Source organism: Schistocerca americana, chromosome 3 (genome assembly GCF_021461395.2).
Source record: "Schistocerca americana isolate TAMUIC-IGC-003095 chromosome 3, iqSchAmer2.1, whole genome shotgun sequence".
Lineage (NCBI taxonomy): Eukaryota > Metazoa > Arthropoda > Insecta > Orthoptera > Acrididae > Schistocerca > Schistocerca americana.
Window position 1 is genome coordinate 224,903,132 of NC_060121.1, and position 19,402 is coordinate 224,922,533.

Genomic DNA, 19,402 nt, shown 5'->3' on the forward strand with positions numbered 1-19,402 from the left:
TGAGAACTTAAAATATGCTCCTACCAAATGAAAATTCAGTTTCTTAACCACTGCACAGATTCAGTTGGATGCACTGAAAACACTTCTGTTTTAAAGTGTTGTAATTGTGGATATTATTATTCCTTCGTACAGCTGGTTCCATGGGAGAATTATGAATTTAAACACGTAAAGGAGAGTTGGAACTTTAATAATGTCAACTATTTATTTACAGCTCGTACAAAATAGATACGTATTTCGAAGTTTTACTGACATTCAAAGCAGTCACCAGCATTGTGTATAACCCGTTGACAGCGATGTGGAAGTTGTAGGATACTCTTAGCAGTGTGTAATGCCACTTCCTCAGACAAAAAATGAAAAAAAGAAAAAATAGGAACCAATACCCCAAAAATTTCCCCAAAACAAGTTTCAAATTCCATGAAAAGTGAACAAGTAACCAAGGTTCCATTTAACACTATTATCTGGATAATAACCAGTAATTGAAACAAGAACCTTATACTTAGTAATTTATCAACTTACAAAAGAAAGATAGAATCTCAGTAAACTCAAACTCAAAATCATAGTAAATTGCAAAATAATTATAATTAAAATCAGCAAAGTAGAACAAACAATCTCAAAGAATACCTCGTTTGAGTACTCTTTGAGAATTGTGAGTAATGGCTAAGGAAAATTTGATCTATTGTCACTACGTTATGAGAGTTAGCTGAAGCTGGTCGGACTTGTTTGAATACTTGTATATGTAGGTGTGGTTTGACTGTTTTTTGTGGATTGATAATTGCAATCTACTATGACGCAGTGAAACGAAACATTGACCTCAACTATAACATCATTTAAAATTCAGATAGAGGACTATCTTATATTTGACTGAATTAAATTTTTTAATTAGATAACGAACTCAACTTTAGTTAGGCATTGAACAGTGATAGACAATTAACTTCATTCGTAATTGCAAATGGACTCTGGAACTTGGCAATAGTTTTAAAGCAGACAATTTATAAATTGACCCCCCTCCCCCCGCACCTGGGAAAGCTTCTTCCTCACGGCCTTGTTAGGAAGTGATTGTTATTGTGAAATAAACCATCCTTTTGTTCCAATTTACTCATTTGTGATTCCAAATTACAAAATTGTTTAGAGACATAACTGTGATCTTTTGCGTGTTGTGATAATATTTGACTGAAGCGCTCGGTGCATATATAGAAACTCTTTGACGTTAGGAAGCAATCGAAATGTTAAGACATATTAGAGATTTGAAATTACAACCAAACTATGGGGAAGTTGGTGTCGGTGGAAATGAATTGAATTTATCATTACTATGTTAATGGCAACTGTTAAACCACTGAATATAAATGAGTTAATTGTGGAGAGTAGTATAATATTGATAACAAGTGGTGAAGTAAATATCACGCACACATCAAGAGTTCAGTTCCACATTGTTTTTTGTAACATTGTCTTTACCTAATAACAGTATCATTGCTCTTCTGACTATCACCGAGTTTTATGCAGGGCCGATCAATACTAATCTATCAACTACCAACTAGAAAAACCGGAGACTGTACAAGTGCCAGTTGTGTTGACAGTTCGAGCAGCATGGTCTATTGCCTGATGAACTTGTAGCAGCTCTGAAGTGAATGCCGTGAAGTGTTTGCATCAGTTTAGAGATAGAATTGAACTCACGAGAGCTTAAGTCAGGAGAGTGCAGTAGATGGTATAGCACTTAGCAGCCCCATCAGTCAAACAAATCAGTAACAGCTTGCACTGTACGTGCTTGAGGATTGTTTTTCAAAATGACGGTCAGGTCCTGCAGAAAGTGTCATCACTTCTGTCTCTATGCTGTTCATTTTTGGAACACAACCTACAACCAGCTTAGAGACAATACTCAAGCACGTACAGTGCAAGCTGTTACTGACTTGTTTGACTGATGGGTCTGCTAAGTGCTATACCATATACTGCACTCCCCTGACTTAAGCCCTCGTGAGTTCAACTCTGTTTCTAAACTGAAGGAAACACTTCACGGCATTCGCTTCAGAACTGCTACAAATTCATCGGGACATAGACCGCGCCACTCGAATTGTCACTGCTAAGAGTATCCTAGGACTTCCACATTGCTGGCAATGGGTTACACACAAGGCTGGTGACTACTTTGAAGGTCAGTAAAACTTTGAAACACGTATCTATTTTGTACAAGCTGTAAATAAATAGTTGTCACTATTTAAGTTCCAACCCTCGTATATTCTAAAGCCTTAGCTAAAATACCAACTCGTATGAAGCTGCACTTTATACAGGGATTCAGGTAACTCTAAGTATGTTAGAATCTTTTCTACTTTGCTGCAATAAATAAAAAATTACCAAGAGACAGAAGTGCATGCAGGAAACATAGGAGATGAAAGTGTCATCCATCTCAGCTACTGATAGAGTGGCAGCCAGCTAAATAACTCCAAAACTATTGCAACAACGAGAACAATAGATTTTTGACAAAATAATGTAATTCTATAGATAAAAAATCTAGTTGCCAAGCGACGGTGGAACACACACATAAGGGGGTTGTAATCAGGCAAGCTTCCAGAGCCAATGGCTACTTCATAAGAGCCCCTGTGGAGGAAATAATGTAGACCCATGTTAATATACCTGCAAGAGATACTCTTAAAGTGTAAAGTATGTGATTCTCTTGGACTAAAGGGCTCGTACCTCTAACAAGAATGGTAAGCTAAGTGGGGAAAAGGATCAAAGGTGTTGCAGCAGAGTTTATAAACTGTGACACAGCCCAGTCTCCACATGTTATCCTAATAAACTAGAAGTGACTGTTATTGGATTGAGTATGCCATACTTAATCGTAATGTATTCAGTCCGGCACCACTTAGACAATTGTGCAACCATGGAGCTGCCTAATCAGTCCCCCTATCCATTCTTCCTACAGAAGATTTCATTGCACACAGAATGCAATTGGGACATAGCACTGTTTTCTAGGGTTTCAGTGACTGACGATCCTTGCACTCAGAAGACGCATACCTTCTCCTTATACAGAAAATAACAAACTTGAACCCAGCTTTCAAGATTTTCTCACCCATATAGTCCACATTCTGCTCTCCAGCCATTCCAGATGCAGCTCAGTGAAAAGTGATACAACCTGTACTCCTGTTACTATTTTCTTACCTGCTGTAAGTTCGAAGGCAGAACTGAGTCAGAAACAAAATCAAAGTGGATATTCAGCAAAGCAGCCTTTCAGTTAGTAATGGTTAAAGCCCAATAGGACATTAAGGATAAAAAAAAGTGTGAAAATCTGAAATTCATAATCTATTCCATCTTCACCACTAAAGCACCGGTATGGGAGCCTGGAAGAAAAACTGTGAACAATAAAAAAAATGTGCAATAACTACTCTAGTGAAGTACAAAGTAATGAGAAGTAAACCAAAAGGATTATCCCAAGCAGAGTAGCATTATTTCCACAGCATCAAATCTCTTCAACATTACGTGGTTCCATAGAGTATCTGTTTTTATGGAGAGAAGCAGTAATTTTCCCATTCTACAATTCAGGGAAGGATCCAGTCCGACCTCAAATTGTAACTGTTAGCCACAGAGGAGAATACTGGAGAAATAATTAATTTCCTCATAATCTTAACCTCATACCTTCCCATTTTCCCACAACCTTGTCAGTGTCAGTTGAGATATAGCCAGAAATATTTTCCAACCTTATCACCAAGACCACAATATCCCACATGACTCTTCTTACATTGACTCTCAGCATAATATTTTCCATGCTGAAGATTCCCATATCTAATACATAGGGTACAAAAGGCATTTGAAATATAATTGTCACTGTCATTGATCACACTGTGCTATCACTGACACCATGGTATTTTATGTCACTGAATATTCCCTCCTCGTGCTATGTTCAGTGAATATATTTATGGAGTCATTCTTAAAGTCCAAAGTCCAGCTCAGCATCATAATTCATTAGTAATAGGATGTTGAGCTCAGGATAATATGTGTGAAACAGTTTTATGAAGGTAGAAATTATGGATTATGTTTAATGTAATGCTGATGATTCATCAGTTCATTACTGCTGTAGAACTTGTTGGCAGCTGTCAGCTTTCTGTTAGTTCTTTCTCAGCTCTGCACAACTGCGAAATTTGTTTGATTCTGTGACTAACCATTGGATTGATATAGCACACGTCTTAAATAAAAGGCTGAACTTCTGTAGATGGATATATCCTCCAAATATGATTAGTATGTTAGTGATTAAAACAATGAATATACTCTCTGAGGAAGATAATGCAGTTGTAGACTCTTATCTGGGAGGACAGGATTCAAGGGGTAGTCTTTCTCTCTACTAATTCAGGTTTCCTATCACATCAGGTGAATATAAGAATGGTTCCTTAAACTAACCATTTGATGCATTTTCAGCACTGTATTACCATCTCTTTTTCATTTTATTTCTTGACAATGTCATGTCCTCATTTTAAACAATGGATCATTATCTGATTTTAATTTTTGTTAATACATAAGCTTGCTTGTTAAAAATAAGTCTATCTGCATTGTTACTGCTTAACATAAGTTTTCAAGTATTTGGTATAATGTTACTGACAGTTTGATTTATGTTTCAGTTGTGAAAGTAACAATTCTTCTTGATGATATCAATGATTTTGCTGCAGTGGGTGATGTTTATAAAGAGTGTAAGTAGAAGCTCCACACTGTACTTTTTATAACTTTTAAAAACACTGTTGTAAAATGCCAAAAAAGTGGCATTACATTTTGTTTACTGTCTTTTAAAATTGGCACTTTAGCCATAACAATGAAGCCTTTGGTTGTATAATTGTGCAGTCATGTTAAGAAAACTGTTAATACTTTTTAGTGGAAGTGTAAATTCTAACAAAGTATTAATTACACAAGAAAACTAGAACATGTGTGCACTCACTTGCAGTTGATAGAGGGCAGAATACAAACACACATGAAAATAAAGTATTCGTCATCATTATTACCTTCCACTAATCCACTACTGAAGTAGTCTTCTCCATACTTCTCCATGTATCACAAACTTGTGCAATGTGCATCCATCTGCTCCAGCATAATTTCTCATGTCGTCTATGCACCATCCTTTAAGTAATTGCCTTAATGTTTTATTTTATGGAACACATCAAATAACTATCTTGGTCCCTCTACCATCTGTTCACCTGGCTACATCTCCTGTCAACCTCATTTCATTCAAAATTACATTCATGTTCTTAAACAACTAGGGATAGGACATAAATCATCACAGGACTTGTACATTAGCATGTACTGCAGAAATAATTAGCATTGGAACCATATTGGCCCATGGGTTGACGGTCAACATATATATCACAGCACAAGACCACCTGCCAGCAAAATTTTCCAGCAGGTCTCGCTGTCACTATAAACTAAAGATAATGGATCAGTGTGACTTGAGCAGATGTTCAGGATGCCTCACAGATGTATGCACAAACCTTACAATCAAATCAGCGAGTCTGAAAAAGTGCTCATTATTGGTATGAGAGGATATTATGCATCCATCCAGGAAGCTGCCACTCGTGTGGGACGAAGAGTTTTGGCAGTGCAACGGGTGTGTACAGAATGGTGCATGGAAGGCCGTAGAACCTGGGTAAGGTCGCACCACCCCCAAGAAGATTGACACCTCATCTGAATAGTATTACAGGACAGATCTGCATCCTACTCAGCTCTGGATCAACAGTGAAAGTGTGTAATACATCTTACACTATCAGGTATGACAGTCTGTCAACATTTATTATGGCATGGGTTATGTGTGTGTTGTCCAATTCTGTGCCTATCTTTGACAAATGTGCAGAAACATGCTAGATGGCAGTAATGTATGGATTGACATAGTGGCAACAGAAATGGCATCATACTGTTTTGGATTCATTTGTTTGAAAATGATGGTTGTATTTTGGTTTGCTGCTGTCAGAGGGGGTGTCATCACAATGACTGCATTCACACAAGACATACTGGGCCAACTGAAGGCCTTATGATGTGGTGTGCTATTTGGTACAACCACAAATCACAGTTTGTGTCCAGGGCACTGTGACCAGTGTGACCTATGTAATGACATCCTGCAACTCATAGCAATACATTTTCTGCACAACACCCCAGACACCATTTTTCAGTAAGACAATGCACAATCACAAGTTGCTGCATGAACAAATGCCTTCTTGATGTCACAGGATGTCAGCCTTTGCTGTGGCCTGTCAGATCACCAGACTTGTCGCCAATTGAAAATGTCTGGGATATGATGAAATGACGGGTGCATCACTGTGACCCATTGTCAACCATTACAGATGAACATTGGAACCAAATGAATGCAGCATGGATGGCTGTACCACAGGATACCATTTGCACTTTATACACATTGATGCCATCACACATGGAACAAGTTATCAGAGCCCATAGTGTGGACCCAGTACCTACGAGGCAACAGGACACATGCTGAACTGAGGTGACTGAAATGCCAATCATTTCTGCAGGACATACTAATGTACATAGCCTGTGAATCTGAACGTCCTCTCTCTAGTCATTCAAGGTGTTATGTTTCTTCTGAACATGAATTCTCTTCTTCTGCTGCAGTTCTCTGGTCCATTTGTTTGTTTTCGTGTCTCCTGTAGTAATTTTTAACATTCATCTCTGTTGCCCACCAAGTAATGATTTAGTTTTTCATCTATTTCTGAATTAATAGTTCCTGTCTTACTGCTGTAAGTACAAACTAATGATAAACTTTTTTTTCCAGTAACATTGAAACTTTCATTTTGAAAACTCTTCAGTTTGTGTTACAGGCCATTTTACTCCTGTGGGTTTTTCTCTTGCTGCCCATCCAGTTATTGGTTATAATTGCCATTAAATACAGAAACTCACCAACTTGTTCTATGACTTCTTTGTTAATCTGCTCTTTTTTGAGTGTACATTTTTAGTGAGATAATTTAGTCTCTCTTGATGGCTGACTGGTAAAGTGCCAGACTTCAAATACGAAGGTCAGGGTTTCAACCCCCTTCACTCCCAGGATTTTAATCTCGATTAACACTTCATTCACTTCTGGCAGTGTTTTGCAATGTGAAAAATGCAGAGTTGTACTGTGGTTCAGTCAGTGTTAAATTGTATGTCCCCTATAAATGGCTAGGTATGTTCAAAGGTTGGAGGAATGGAATGGCATATCTCCTCAAATAGGGCCATTCTTAGTGCAGTAATGTGGCATTTCAACCAGCTTTTGTATTTATTAAAGCCTTACATGTAATTGATTTTGAGGGGTACTTTCAAACTTTCTCTTTATTTTTCCATTAGTTGCTGAATCTGAGCTACAGGCACACAGTACAATTTCTTTAGAAAAGTTTCATTAATATGCATTCCTTCAATATTTTTGCAATTTACAAAAAATCGGAAAAAACTTCCTCTAGGACTGCTGAGCAGAGACTTGTTTATATCAACTCTCATTACGTAATTCTTATTTAAACACTGAGTTGCACAATATCTATTGCAAAGTTGTTCAATTTTATAATGTTACTATATGAGTACCTGGCACTGCCCAGGTCTATTTATTTATTTCAGTTTTCTGCAAAACCAAAATATAAGTAATGTAGAGTAATGAAATTTTGGGAATACATTTGTGTAGGTAACATATCTAAGTGACTAACATTGCAAGATCACAAGTTAATGTAAGTGCAAGGTAAGCCATTGCAAGTGTGAAATGCAGGTACATTAATAACCAGTGTAACCCCAGAATGTTGAATGCAAGCATACAAACATGAATTCATTGTTAGACATGTGCTGGGTGTCAGTTTATGTGATGGAGTTCCATTTCTGTTGCACTTGGTCAGTAAATGCAGGGAAGGTTGATGCTGTTTCTGGATGATGCTGGAGTTGGTGTCTGATGTTCCATGTGTGCTTGATTGAAGACAGATCTGGTGATCAAGCAGGCCAAGGCAACATGTTGACACTATGTAGATCATGTTGGGTTACAACAGTGGTATGTAGGTGAGTGTTATCTTGTTGGGAAACACCCCCTGGAATGCTGTTCATGAACAGTAGCACAACAGGTTGAATCACCAGGCTGACATACAGCTTGTAAGTCAGAGTGCATGGAATAACCACAAGAGTGCTCGTGCTGTCATATGAAAATGCATCCCAGAACATAATTCTGGGAGTAGGTCCAGTGTGTCTAGCATACAGACAGGTTGGTTGTAGGTCATCAGCTGGTCTTCCTCTAACCGACACACAGCCATCGCTGGCAATGAGGCAGAACCAGCATTCATCAGAAAACACAACAGACCTCAACCCTGCTCTCCAGTGAGCTCTTGCTTGACACCATTGAAGTTGCAAATGGTGGTGGTTTGTGGTCAGTGGAATGCATACTACAGGGCATCTGGCTTGGGGCTGTCCTTGAAGTAATCAATTTGTAACAGTTCATTGTATCACTGTGGTGCCAACTGCTGTTCAGATTGCTGCTGCAGATGCAGTAAAACGCACCAGACCCATAAGCTGAACACAATTGTCATCCCTCTGAGTAGTGCCACAGGACCATCCAGAGCCATCTTCTTGTGACCGTACATTCTCGTGACCACCACTAACAGTGGCTACATTCCTGCCAAGTCTTTGTGCAGTGCTGCAGAAGGATATCCAGCTTCTTGTAGCCTTATTACATGACCTCATTCAAACTCTGTGAGGTGTTGATAATGATGTCTTTGTCACCTTAAAGACATTCTAACATTGACTCACCACGTCTAGTCTCAAAGGTAACTAAAGTTCACAACTATTACAGTGTGTACTTAAAACAAAACTAATTTACATCTTCATAGTGGCACTACTAGCACAATTCTTATGCAACTGGCTCAAAATGTGAATAGAATGATCTTTCAGATGTAGATACAAGCCTAACAACTTTAGACTGTCGCACAACTCCATCTTGGTTTTGCAATTTTTTTTTCAGTCAGTGGCCGGCCGAAGTGGCCGTGCAGTTAAAGGCGCTGTAGTCTGGAACCGCAAGACCGCTACGGTCGCAGGTTCGAATCCTGCCTCGGGCATGGATGTTTGTGATGTCCTTAGGTTAGTTAGGTTTAACTAGTTCTAAGTTCTAGGGGATTAATGACCTCCGCAGTTGAGTCCCATAGTGCTCAGAGCCATTTGAACCATTTTTTTTGAGTCAGTGTATTTCACAAATATTTACTATATTTCACAAATATCTGTACTCATTTCACCTGTATCTCTAGCAAATTTCACCCTGTAGTTTATTTTCCGCACTGCTCAATGTTTGTGACTTCGTACCTCCTGAACAATGTGTCATGCAGTGATGTAATTTGCAGGTACATGAAGTGCTGTATGTGGATACTGTATGCCAGATGTGTTTTGAACAGAATTAGTAGTAAAAAGTGATAAATTAAAACATCACACATGATGCGGCAGTTTTTCGCACACCTGCATTTCACAACACATCTCCTGAAATATGTGTCATAAAATGCTATATTTTTGCAGCTACTTTCAATAGTACATGTGAATACCCACAGTGTAGGAGGTGGAACACACCACTGGAAAATGTGTGTAGGATTTTGAGTGAGATTTCCTTCATCTCAAAGCACGATAAGAGGTAGCAGACTTCTGATCACCAAGTAGTGCTCTAGTCTTGAAAAGCTCAACCACGTCTTCAGCTACCTCTTGTCATGCATTGAGATGAGGAATGCCTCACACACATAATCCAGAATTAAGCATGGCCACTCATTCAATCCACAGGATATCCTAGTCTTCCTATTCAAATCCTGCTCCCAGTCTCGCATGCCATGTATCATTCCCTTGTGGTCAACACAAGTGCAAGACCTGTCCCAAAAACACAGTTGTCACCACCTCCTACTGCAGTCCAGTTACAGGCATTTCCTATCCTTTAAAAGACAGGGCCACATTTAATAGTAGCCATGTAATATATCAGTTATGCTGAAATTACTGTGTAGCATGCTATGTGGGCATGACAAGTAACAAACTGTCTACTCACATGAATGGCCCCCACCTGTTGCAAATTGCAAACTTGACCATCCGGCTGCTGACTTAAACAGCTGCTTCACTATGTGAGCCATTTGGTTACCCCTCCAGTATTAGTTTCCCAGAATTACGCATCTTACTATCCCGCTACCCTCTCCTTGACTTGCGCATCCTTCCCCAGCCATTCTCCAGCCAAAAAGATTTATAAAGCCATGCAGCCTCCCACATTCACTACCTCCTTTGCTTTGGTTGTTAAACAGCCAATTCAGAAAACCAATGCTGCTATATGACCTGAGGCTGCTAGTGTCAGCACTAGCACTTGAAAATGATTCCCCTACAACAGTGGAACATTAATGGGCTAAGGACACATATAGAGGAATTGAAACCCCCTAGCATGGGCATGCTCATGTGCTTGTGCTTACAAGAAACAAATTTTAAAGCCATTGACACCCGTGCAGTATGGGGTATACCCTTCACCAAAGGATGACCTAATTGAGGACAGAGTGAAAGAAGGGATTTTATGTTTGTTAATAACACACACCACTCCCCTGATCTCTGCTTGCTTACTAACCTACAAGCAGTAGCCATTGCTGTTCATGTGGGCCAGAAGTTAACCATTTGCTCCCTCTGCACGATACAATAGACTTTGAGGCTCTCGCAGACCACAACTTCCCTGCCCATTTCTCCTACTGAGTGCCCATATGAATTATGGGTTTGAGCTGCACTTGCTCCAGGGGTCAAGTCTTGGCGAACCCCATGATGTGTCAGAAGCCATGCATCCTCAACACAGGCAGCCATGCATCCTCATTTGTTGGCTGCTACTGCGTCACCCTCAGCCATTGACCTCTCTTTCTGCTCTCCGGCCCTTGCACACTCAGCACAGTGGGACTCAGCTGATATTCATTCCACTGACCATTTCCCACTGTGGATCCACCTAACTGGAAGGAGAAGTGCTTGAATGAAAGCCACTGAAATGGATGGTCAACAGGGTTTGTTTTGAACAGGAGAATGGTGTTCCTCAGGGCGCTTTTTTAAGTGTTACCTTCGTTGCCATAGCCATAAACAGTATCACACCTACTGTACAGAGTCCCATACAATTATCCTTATTTGTGGAAGATTTTTCTGTTTTCCGTTCCTTCTCCAGTGTTGGAATAGCAACTTGTCAGTTGCAATTTCAGTTTTTTTTTTTGTGCGCATGTGCGTGTAACCATACATTAGGAAAACACAATTTTGAAATGCTGTATGGAGCATTTCAGGCATGTGTGACTGGGAGAGATGGAGAAATCGGTGGCAGTAGAGTGAATCATTGAGGAAGACCACATCTTTTCCTTTCAGAACACCAAGGTGCTTCACCAAGCAACCTGCTGTTGAGACAGAGTTATAAAGGAATCAATTGAAGTACAGCTTCAGGAGAATTTGGTCAACAGAAATGAATGACACCAGTAAAATGTGGCATGGAATATTGCATTAGCAGCAGTACAATGAGAGCATAGCCAGCACTGTCCAACATGAAAGACGTGGCCGGAATACCCATTGTAGATGCAGACAAAGCACTTACTACTCCCACCACTGCAGCCTCAGCTGTCTCCCCACCCACTGACTGGACACTACCTGGTCGCCTGTAGCCAGGTGGAGGTGGCACACCACTTGTACAAATATACAGCATTCACATATCTCACCAGAAGGTAGTATGACACCCATTGAAACTGTGCAGTGTTTTAACAATGCCACATGGCTAGAAACCAGAGAGCTTTTCACCAACAGTATATACCTGCACCGGGAGAGCCCACATTCATATTTGTACATGTTATTAGTTGATGCATTATTTGGCATTTTAAATGGTGAAGTGTAATGTCTACCCAGCATAATTTGCTTTCTTAATTCTCTTCATGTTTTCATTTGTTTTTCTTACCTAAATTATTTAATCTTCTGATATCCTTTTCAAGAAATTTCCAGATTTCTTTTTCGGCATTATATGATTAGTCTTCTGCCTGAGCTCATACTATGGGAGAATCTTTATCTGTGCACTTTGTCCCAGTATTCCACACTCACTTAGCTATGTCAATTCATCTCTCTGCTGTTGTTAGAAAAATGATTGGATACCTCCCATGAACCATGGACCTTGCCATCAATGAGGTGGCTTGCTTGCCTATGGTGATAGATGGGCATGTACTGTAGGTGCACCCTTAAGGGAGGGGTCTCTTTTGAGAGGCCAGATGAACATGTGACTTGTGAAGATGGGCAGCAGCCTTTTCAGCAGCAACAGTCTGGATGACTTACTGATCTGGCCTTGTAACATAACCAAAATGGCGTTGCTGTGCTGATGGCTGAAAGCAAGGGGAAACTATAGCCGTAATTTTTCCCGAGGGCATGCAGCTCTGCTATAAGGTCAAATGATGGCATCCTCTCAAGTAAAATGTCTTGGAGGTAAAGTAGTCTCCCATTTGGATGTCCAGTAGGGGATTAATTACTCAGGACGACGATGTCGTGAGGAGAAACAAAACTGGTGTTCTATGGATTGGAGTGCGGAATGTTAGATCTCTTAATCGGACACATAGGTTAGAAAATTTAAAAAGGGAAATGGATGGGTTGAAGTTACATATAGTAGGAACTAGTGAAGTTCGCCCATAGATGGAATGGGACTTACTGTCAGGTGAATACAGGTAAATAGCAGTAATGCAGGAGTGGGTATAGTAATAAGAAAATAGGAATACAGGTAAGATAGTATGAACACCATAGTAAGTGCATTATCATAGCCAAGGTAGACAAGAAGCCCTTCCCTACCACAGTAGTAAAAGTTTATATACCAACTAACTCCACAGATGATGGAGAGATTGAAGGAATGTATGATGAGATAAAGCAGACTACTCAGATAGTTAAATGAAATGAAAATTTGTGATAGGGGACTTGTATTTGATAGTAGGAAAAGGAAGAGAAGGCAAAATAGTAGGTGAATTTGGACTGGGGGAAAGGAATGTGTGTGTCTCCTGGTAGAATTTTGCACAGAGCATAATTTAATCATTGTTGAATTGAATTTTGAATTGAATTTTATTTGATCTTGTAAGGTTACATTGTGTACAGTAAATGTACATTTAATATAGGACATGTCAAAGTATTAGCATTCATTATCACTTATTTTTCTACGCCTTTAGCTTACATTTTTTACATCATTGATAATGAATAACAATATATACAAATTTAATGGCATAAGTATTCTGCAACACTGTAAAACTCTTTGTTTAAGAATAATAAAAGGTTGTACACAAGGAAGAGAACTGGAGACACTGAAAGATTCCAGATTGATTATATAATGGTAAGACAAAGATTTAGGAACCAGATTTTAAATTGTAAGACATCTTCAGGGGCAGATGTGGACTCTGACAATAATTTATTGGTTATGAACTGAGAGTTTGAGGGCACATTAAGCAGCAGTTGACTAGAGTGGAGGGAAAGGAATATAGTAGATGAAAAACAGGTAGCTTTAAAAGATGAAATAGTGAATGCAGCAGAGGACCAAATAAGTAAAAAGGCAAGACTTAGTGGAAATCCTTGGATAACAAAAGATATATTGAATTTAACTGATGAAAGGTGAAAATATAAAAATGTAGTAAATGAAGCAGGCGCAAGGGATAAATATGTTCATGAGATTGACATGACGTGCAAAATGGCTAAGCATGAATGGCTAGAGGACAAATATAAGAATTTAGAAGAATATTTCACTAGCAGAAAAACAGATACTGCCTACAGGAAAATTAGAGAGGTCTTTGGGGAAAATAGCAGCAGCTGTATGAATATCAAGAGCTCAGATGTGTTGGATCCTACTCATCAAATATGAGGTACCTACGAAACCTGCTTTCTTGGATCGCTAGACAACAATTCAAGCAAATGGTATTAATGAATTTTATTACAAAAGGAAATGATTACAATGCTTAACTTTGTGTTAAACAGATGTCGCAAGCAAAGGGTGACAGACAAAATAAACAATGTTCTTCAGTACATACAATCCCTAAGTTGCTGATCTTGAAGTGCCTAATCTCGATGCTGCTGTAGAAGTGGGGCACAACCAGTCAGCATGGCGCTAGTGTCCTCTTCGCATGGAGAGTGCTGCCGTTCAAGTTGTTTTCCTGGAGAGGAGTCGGTCAACGTGCAATTGGCTAGCGTCTTCTTCACAGCCCTGTCTGCTCTCTCGTTTCAGACTGGCATGCTGGCATTTGACTTTACGCTGTAACAAGGTGGAAAACCAGTTGTAGGCAAAGAAGGAAAAGCTGAAAGGTAGAAGTACATACGGGGTCTACACAAGGGAGTAAACTTGAAGCAGTATTATAGAAAGGGAAGTTGATGCAGATCAAGATGAGATTTGAGATGAAATAAAATAAGAAATAGAAACTTTGAGGTTTGCTGATGACATTGTACTTCTGCCAGACAGGAAAGAACTTGGAAGGGCAACTGAACCGAATGGACAATGTCTTGAAAGGAGGATGTAAAATGAACATCAGCAAAAGCAAAACAAGGATAATGGAAGGTAGTCAAATTAATCGGATGATGCTAAGGGAACTAGCTTAGGAAATGAGACACTTAAAGTAGTAGATGAGTAACTGATGATGGCTGAAATAGAGAGGATATAAAATGTAGACTGGAAATGGCAAGAAAAGTATTTCTGAAGAATAGAAATTTAACATTGATTATAGATCCAAGTGTTAGGAAGTCTTTTCTGAAAGTATTTGTCTGGAGTGTAGCCATGTATGAAAGTGAAACATTGACAATAAACAGTTTAGACAAAAGAGAATAGAAGCTTTCAAATCATGGTGCTACAGAAGAATGTTAAGATTAGATTAGTAGATCACATAAATAATTCAGAGGTACTTAATAGAATTGGGGAGACAAGAAATTTATGGTACAACTTGACCAAAAGAAGGGATCAGTTGATAGAACACATTATGGAACATCAAGGGATCACCAGTTTAGTATTGTAGGGAAATGTGAGGGGCTAAAAATCATAGGGGAAGACCAAAAGATGAATTCCATTAGCAGATTCAGAAGGATGTAAATTGCAGTAATTATTCAAGGATAAGAGGCTCATACAGAACAGATTAGCATGGAGAGCTGTGTCAGACCAGTCTTCAGACTGAAGACGACAACAACTGCTAATTAGTGGATTCCTCATAAAAAAGGAAAGGAGCAATAAAGGAACAGTCCAGACGGGAGATAATACGTCAGCCATTAAAAATCAGTCAGCAACATGTCCTCAACAAAGTAGTCTGTATTGTTTCCTATGAAACACAAGTGCAGGCAATTTTATTGAGATTGAAGAGTCAATTGAATATTACTGTATGCCATAAAATAGCTGTAGTACTAGCTCCAAGAGATTTACTAACTTCTGAACAAGCAGACATCCAATACATATTGCTCAAATTGTTGCAGGTTCCAGTGAAGTATATATTGAAGGCTATATGTAAGGTCTTCAGCAATATGTACTAAAAGTTGCAAAAGAATACTTGATGATACTGTGGTTTGTTTCATGTAACTTTAACCTTTAGTTACTTTTAACAATTTAGAACAACAAAAGTTTTAAGTCACTACAACGTTTTGTATTCTTAGTTAAACTCTTCGAGATACAGTTAAATTTTATGTCGAAGATAATGCAACATTTAGAATATTGCCTTTGCTCAGTTTTAATGGCAGTAAAGAGATCTTCATAGTGATGTGTTTTCTAGATCAATAATAAGCACTAATTTCTCACCAAATGCTAAGAAATTTCTCAATTTTTACAGTTTTCAAGGAACCATACCCAGCTCGTATTTCGTATCAAGCTGCAAAGTTACCATTGGTATGTATTTCTGAGATACTAAATTGCATTTCTATTTATTGCTTTGTTCACAGTAGATAAATAACGATAGTGATAGAACTAGAGGCTAATTAATTTCAGTAATAATAGCATTTGAATTCTGTTTTTTTTATGTGACACATATATTTGAACATGTTTACTGCACTTACACCTAGATCCTCCAGTACAGTTTTAGCCCCTCACACTTTTCTCATATCCAAGAGCCACGAGGTATAGATTATGCCCACCTTCTGTGCTTTCGGGAACTTGTGATAAATAATTATTTTTTTAGCAACATCATCTTGTAGAGTGAGTAAAGAAAGAGGTGGTGTTGTCATTTATGTTTAAAACAGTGTCAAGTGTAGAGCAATTGATGTGCAGAATTATTTTTTAGAACACCATTTGGGAGAGTGTGCCACATAATTGTCTTTGAATAACTCATATATATCAGTAGTTACAGTTCACAGAGCACCTTCAGTGAACTTAAGTCTATTTTTGAAGTTAGACACTCTACTAATATATTTATTCAAACACAAAAGAGATGATAGTGCTTGGGGAATTTAGTGTGAACTTTCTCTAACAAATTCCAGAGATAGATCAGACCTATCTGTCTGTCCAGCAAACTGCTAAAAGCCTGATGCAAAATCAGTTCAGTGAAGTCCTAGCTCAGATATTCAATGCCTCTCTGAAACAAGATATCTTCCACATCAGAATGAAGTATGCTATTGTAAAGCCCCAATACAAAAAGGCTATGCCTCAGATGTTACTATCATCATATCCCTCTTTTGACTAAGTTTCCTAAAGTCTTCAAAAAAATTAATATATTCCAGGATAGTCAGTCACCTAGAAAACTCTGCAATAATTAGTAAAACCCCGTTTGGATTCAGAGAAGATATCTCCACAACCAAAGCTATATTTTCATTTACCAATAGCATTTTGGAATACCTTGACGAGACGACGTTGGCTGTGGGCATATTTTGTGACCTGTCTGAAGCCTTCGACTATGTCAACCATAGAATACTTACAGAGAATGCATGCCATTATGGACTCAAAGGACAAATGGGCAACTGGCTCAAATCCCGTCTACAGGGCAGACAACAGAAAAGAGTTAGCTGGTGACAACAGGCACGTAGGAGGGGTAGAGGCCAACTGGGGAACAGTAAATTATGCAGTTCCACAAGGTTCTGTCCTTAGTCCCCACTATTTCTCATATGTATCAATGACATATCACTGTTCTCAAACAAAGCAGGCAATTTTACAATGTTTGCAGATGACATAAATATTGTGATAGACAATAAGATATCCCCTGACCTAGAATTAAATGCCAACCAATTACTTGAGGATCTTCTGAATTGGTTCACAGTAAATTCTCTATCAATAAACCTCAGAAAAACTAATTGCAAATACTAACCACTACTTCACTATATCTTTTTTCAATCATGAGGTTCATACTTCACAACCCTCCTCAATATGAAATGAATGAAACTTACTGTCATCATAACACAAGATGATAATGTGACATACACTGTGACCTGAAAAATTTTTCTATGGTGCAAAAAGGTGTAAAATACACAAGCACAAAAGTCTTCAATGCACTTACAAGTAATATTAAGTGTCTATGATGTAATAATTTACTACTTAAAAGTAAGCTAAAGGAGCTCTTGGTTGAAAAAATTTTCTATTCTCTAGAAGAATACTATAGAAGAGATAGCTAAGTTTATTTGCCATGTATTATTCTGTACTCCTGATTCAATATATCTTGCTGCTTTAATTAGATTAATTGGTGATCTGTATGTTTCCTCTTTAAAAATTGTTTAGATATCTGAAAACTGTATCTTAATCTCTGTCTGTGAGTGTAATTAGAATTCCTGATTGTGTTACTTTATCACTTTCAATTTGTATTCTTAATCTTTGTTTATTGTTCTGAAGGAAACAAACATAATAATGAATTAAATGTTTTGACTCATACCACATCCATGCATTACCATGCAAAATTGGAACAATGGAATACTTATTGCAATAAATAATAAAACCAAATGATCATTTCTTCATGCCTCAGGATCTTTCCCATCAACCAACCCCCCCCTTTTTTTTAGTCAGGTTGTGCCTTTTCCAATTAAGTCCATTAGTCCATTACCTCTTCATTATTCGATCTTTGCCCACATAAACTTCATAAACTTCAGCATTCTTCTGTTTCATCACATTTCAAAAGCTTCCATTCTCTTCTTATCTAAATAGTTTATTGTTCACATTTCACTTCTATGAAAAGCTACACTCCAGACAAATAACATCGGAAAAGACTTTCTAACACTTAAATTTATATTAGAGGTTAAAAAATTCTTCTTTTCAGAAATGTTTTTCTTGCTATCTGCATTTTATATCCTCTCTACTTAACAATAATCAGTCATTTTGCTGTCCAAATAGCAGAAATCATTTACTTCTTTTAATGTCTCATTTCCTAATCTAATTCCCTCTGCATCACCTTATTTAATTAGAGTACATTCCAGCACCTTTGTTTTACTTTTGTTGATATTCATCTCATAACTTGCTTTCATGGTACTGGGTGTTACACTTAAAATTGGCACACCTCACGCCCGAGATTCAAGTAACAGTGAACAAACTAAAAAATAGCAGATAACAATAATTTTAAAAAACATGTAGTAAACAGTTTATAAGACAAACTGGATGTGGTGGCCACCACCATCCAGGTATCGCTGACTGTGTGATGACATTACCAGCAACACACTGTAATTCTGCCGGCATGATGTTGTAATTTCTGTAGCAATGTTCCATTTAAGATCATCTATTGTGTGGGGATTGTCAGCATATACTTTGCTTTTAAGTGTTTCCTATAAATAAAAATCACACAATGTTAAATCTAAAGACCTGTGGGCCAGAGGCCTCTACTAACAAGTATGTCTTCAGGGAACACACTGATAATGTGGGCCATGCTTTGGTTGGATGTGTGAGCAGTTGCTCCATCTTTTTGGAATCCTGTATACAACTTCTCTGTAGCAGTTAATGGTGATTAGAAAGAGTCAAAGATTAATACATATCTGGCAATGTTTAAGGTGTAATTGGAAAATATGGAGCCAGTAGTGCGTATGCCAGACAACACACACTAAATGCTTATCTTCTCTGAGTGGAGAGGTTCTTCATGCAGAATATGTCAATTGTTCTGTGACCAGTCTCTGAAATTCTGGGAGTTTATGTAACCTGACAAATGAAACCAGGGGTCAAGTAACTGCTAGCAGTTGATGTTAACAGCCAGTTACAAAAGGAACTCTTTTCCTGGCTTTCAAATTTCAACTCTTGCACCACACTCACATGACGGGCTTTTTATTTCACATCTTTTAGTGCTTTATGACAGAATATATGAGATACACCAGCCTGTTGCAATAACCTGCTTACTGAATTGCAGGGACTTCTTGCAATGTCCATACAAATTCCATTTATAGATTGTCCATATAAATTCCATTTATAGGTTCAGGGGTCTTCACTATTGGTCACCTATTCCTCTGCGCATTCTGAACAGATCCCACGGCCCTTCATTTTTTGTACAGATCTTCATCAATTCTGGTTGTGGAGAGCTTCTTACCA

General features: G+C 38.3%; 1 protein-coding gene across 1 annotated transcript in view; it reads left to right on the forward strand.

The window, feature by feature from the left end:
• Window positions 1-19,402, forward strand: part of LOC124606891 (2-iminobutanoate/2-iminopropanoate deaminase-like) — a 74,065-nt gene that overhangs the window by 42,819 nt on the left and 11,844 nt on the right. Inside the window, exons 3-4 of the mRNA XM_047138988.1 lie at window positions 4,599-4,667; window positions 15,750-15,805. Coding sequence (XP_046994944.1) covers window positions 4,599-4,667; window positions 15,750-15,805 — 125 coding nt within the window. The remainder of the gene's footprint in view (window positions 1-4,598; window positions 4,668-15,749; window positions 15,806-19,402) is intronic.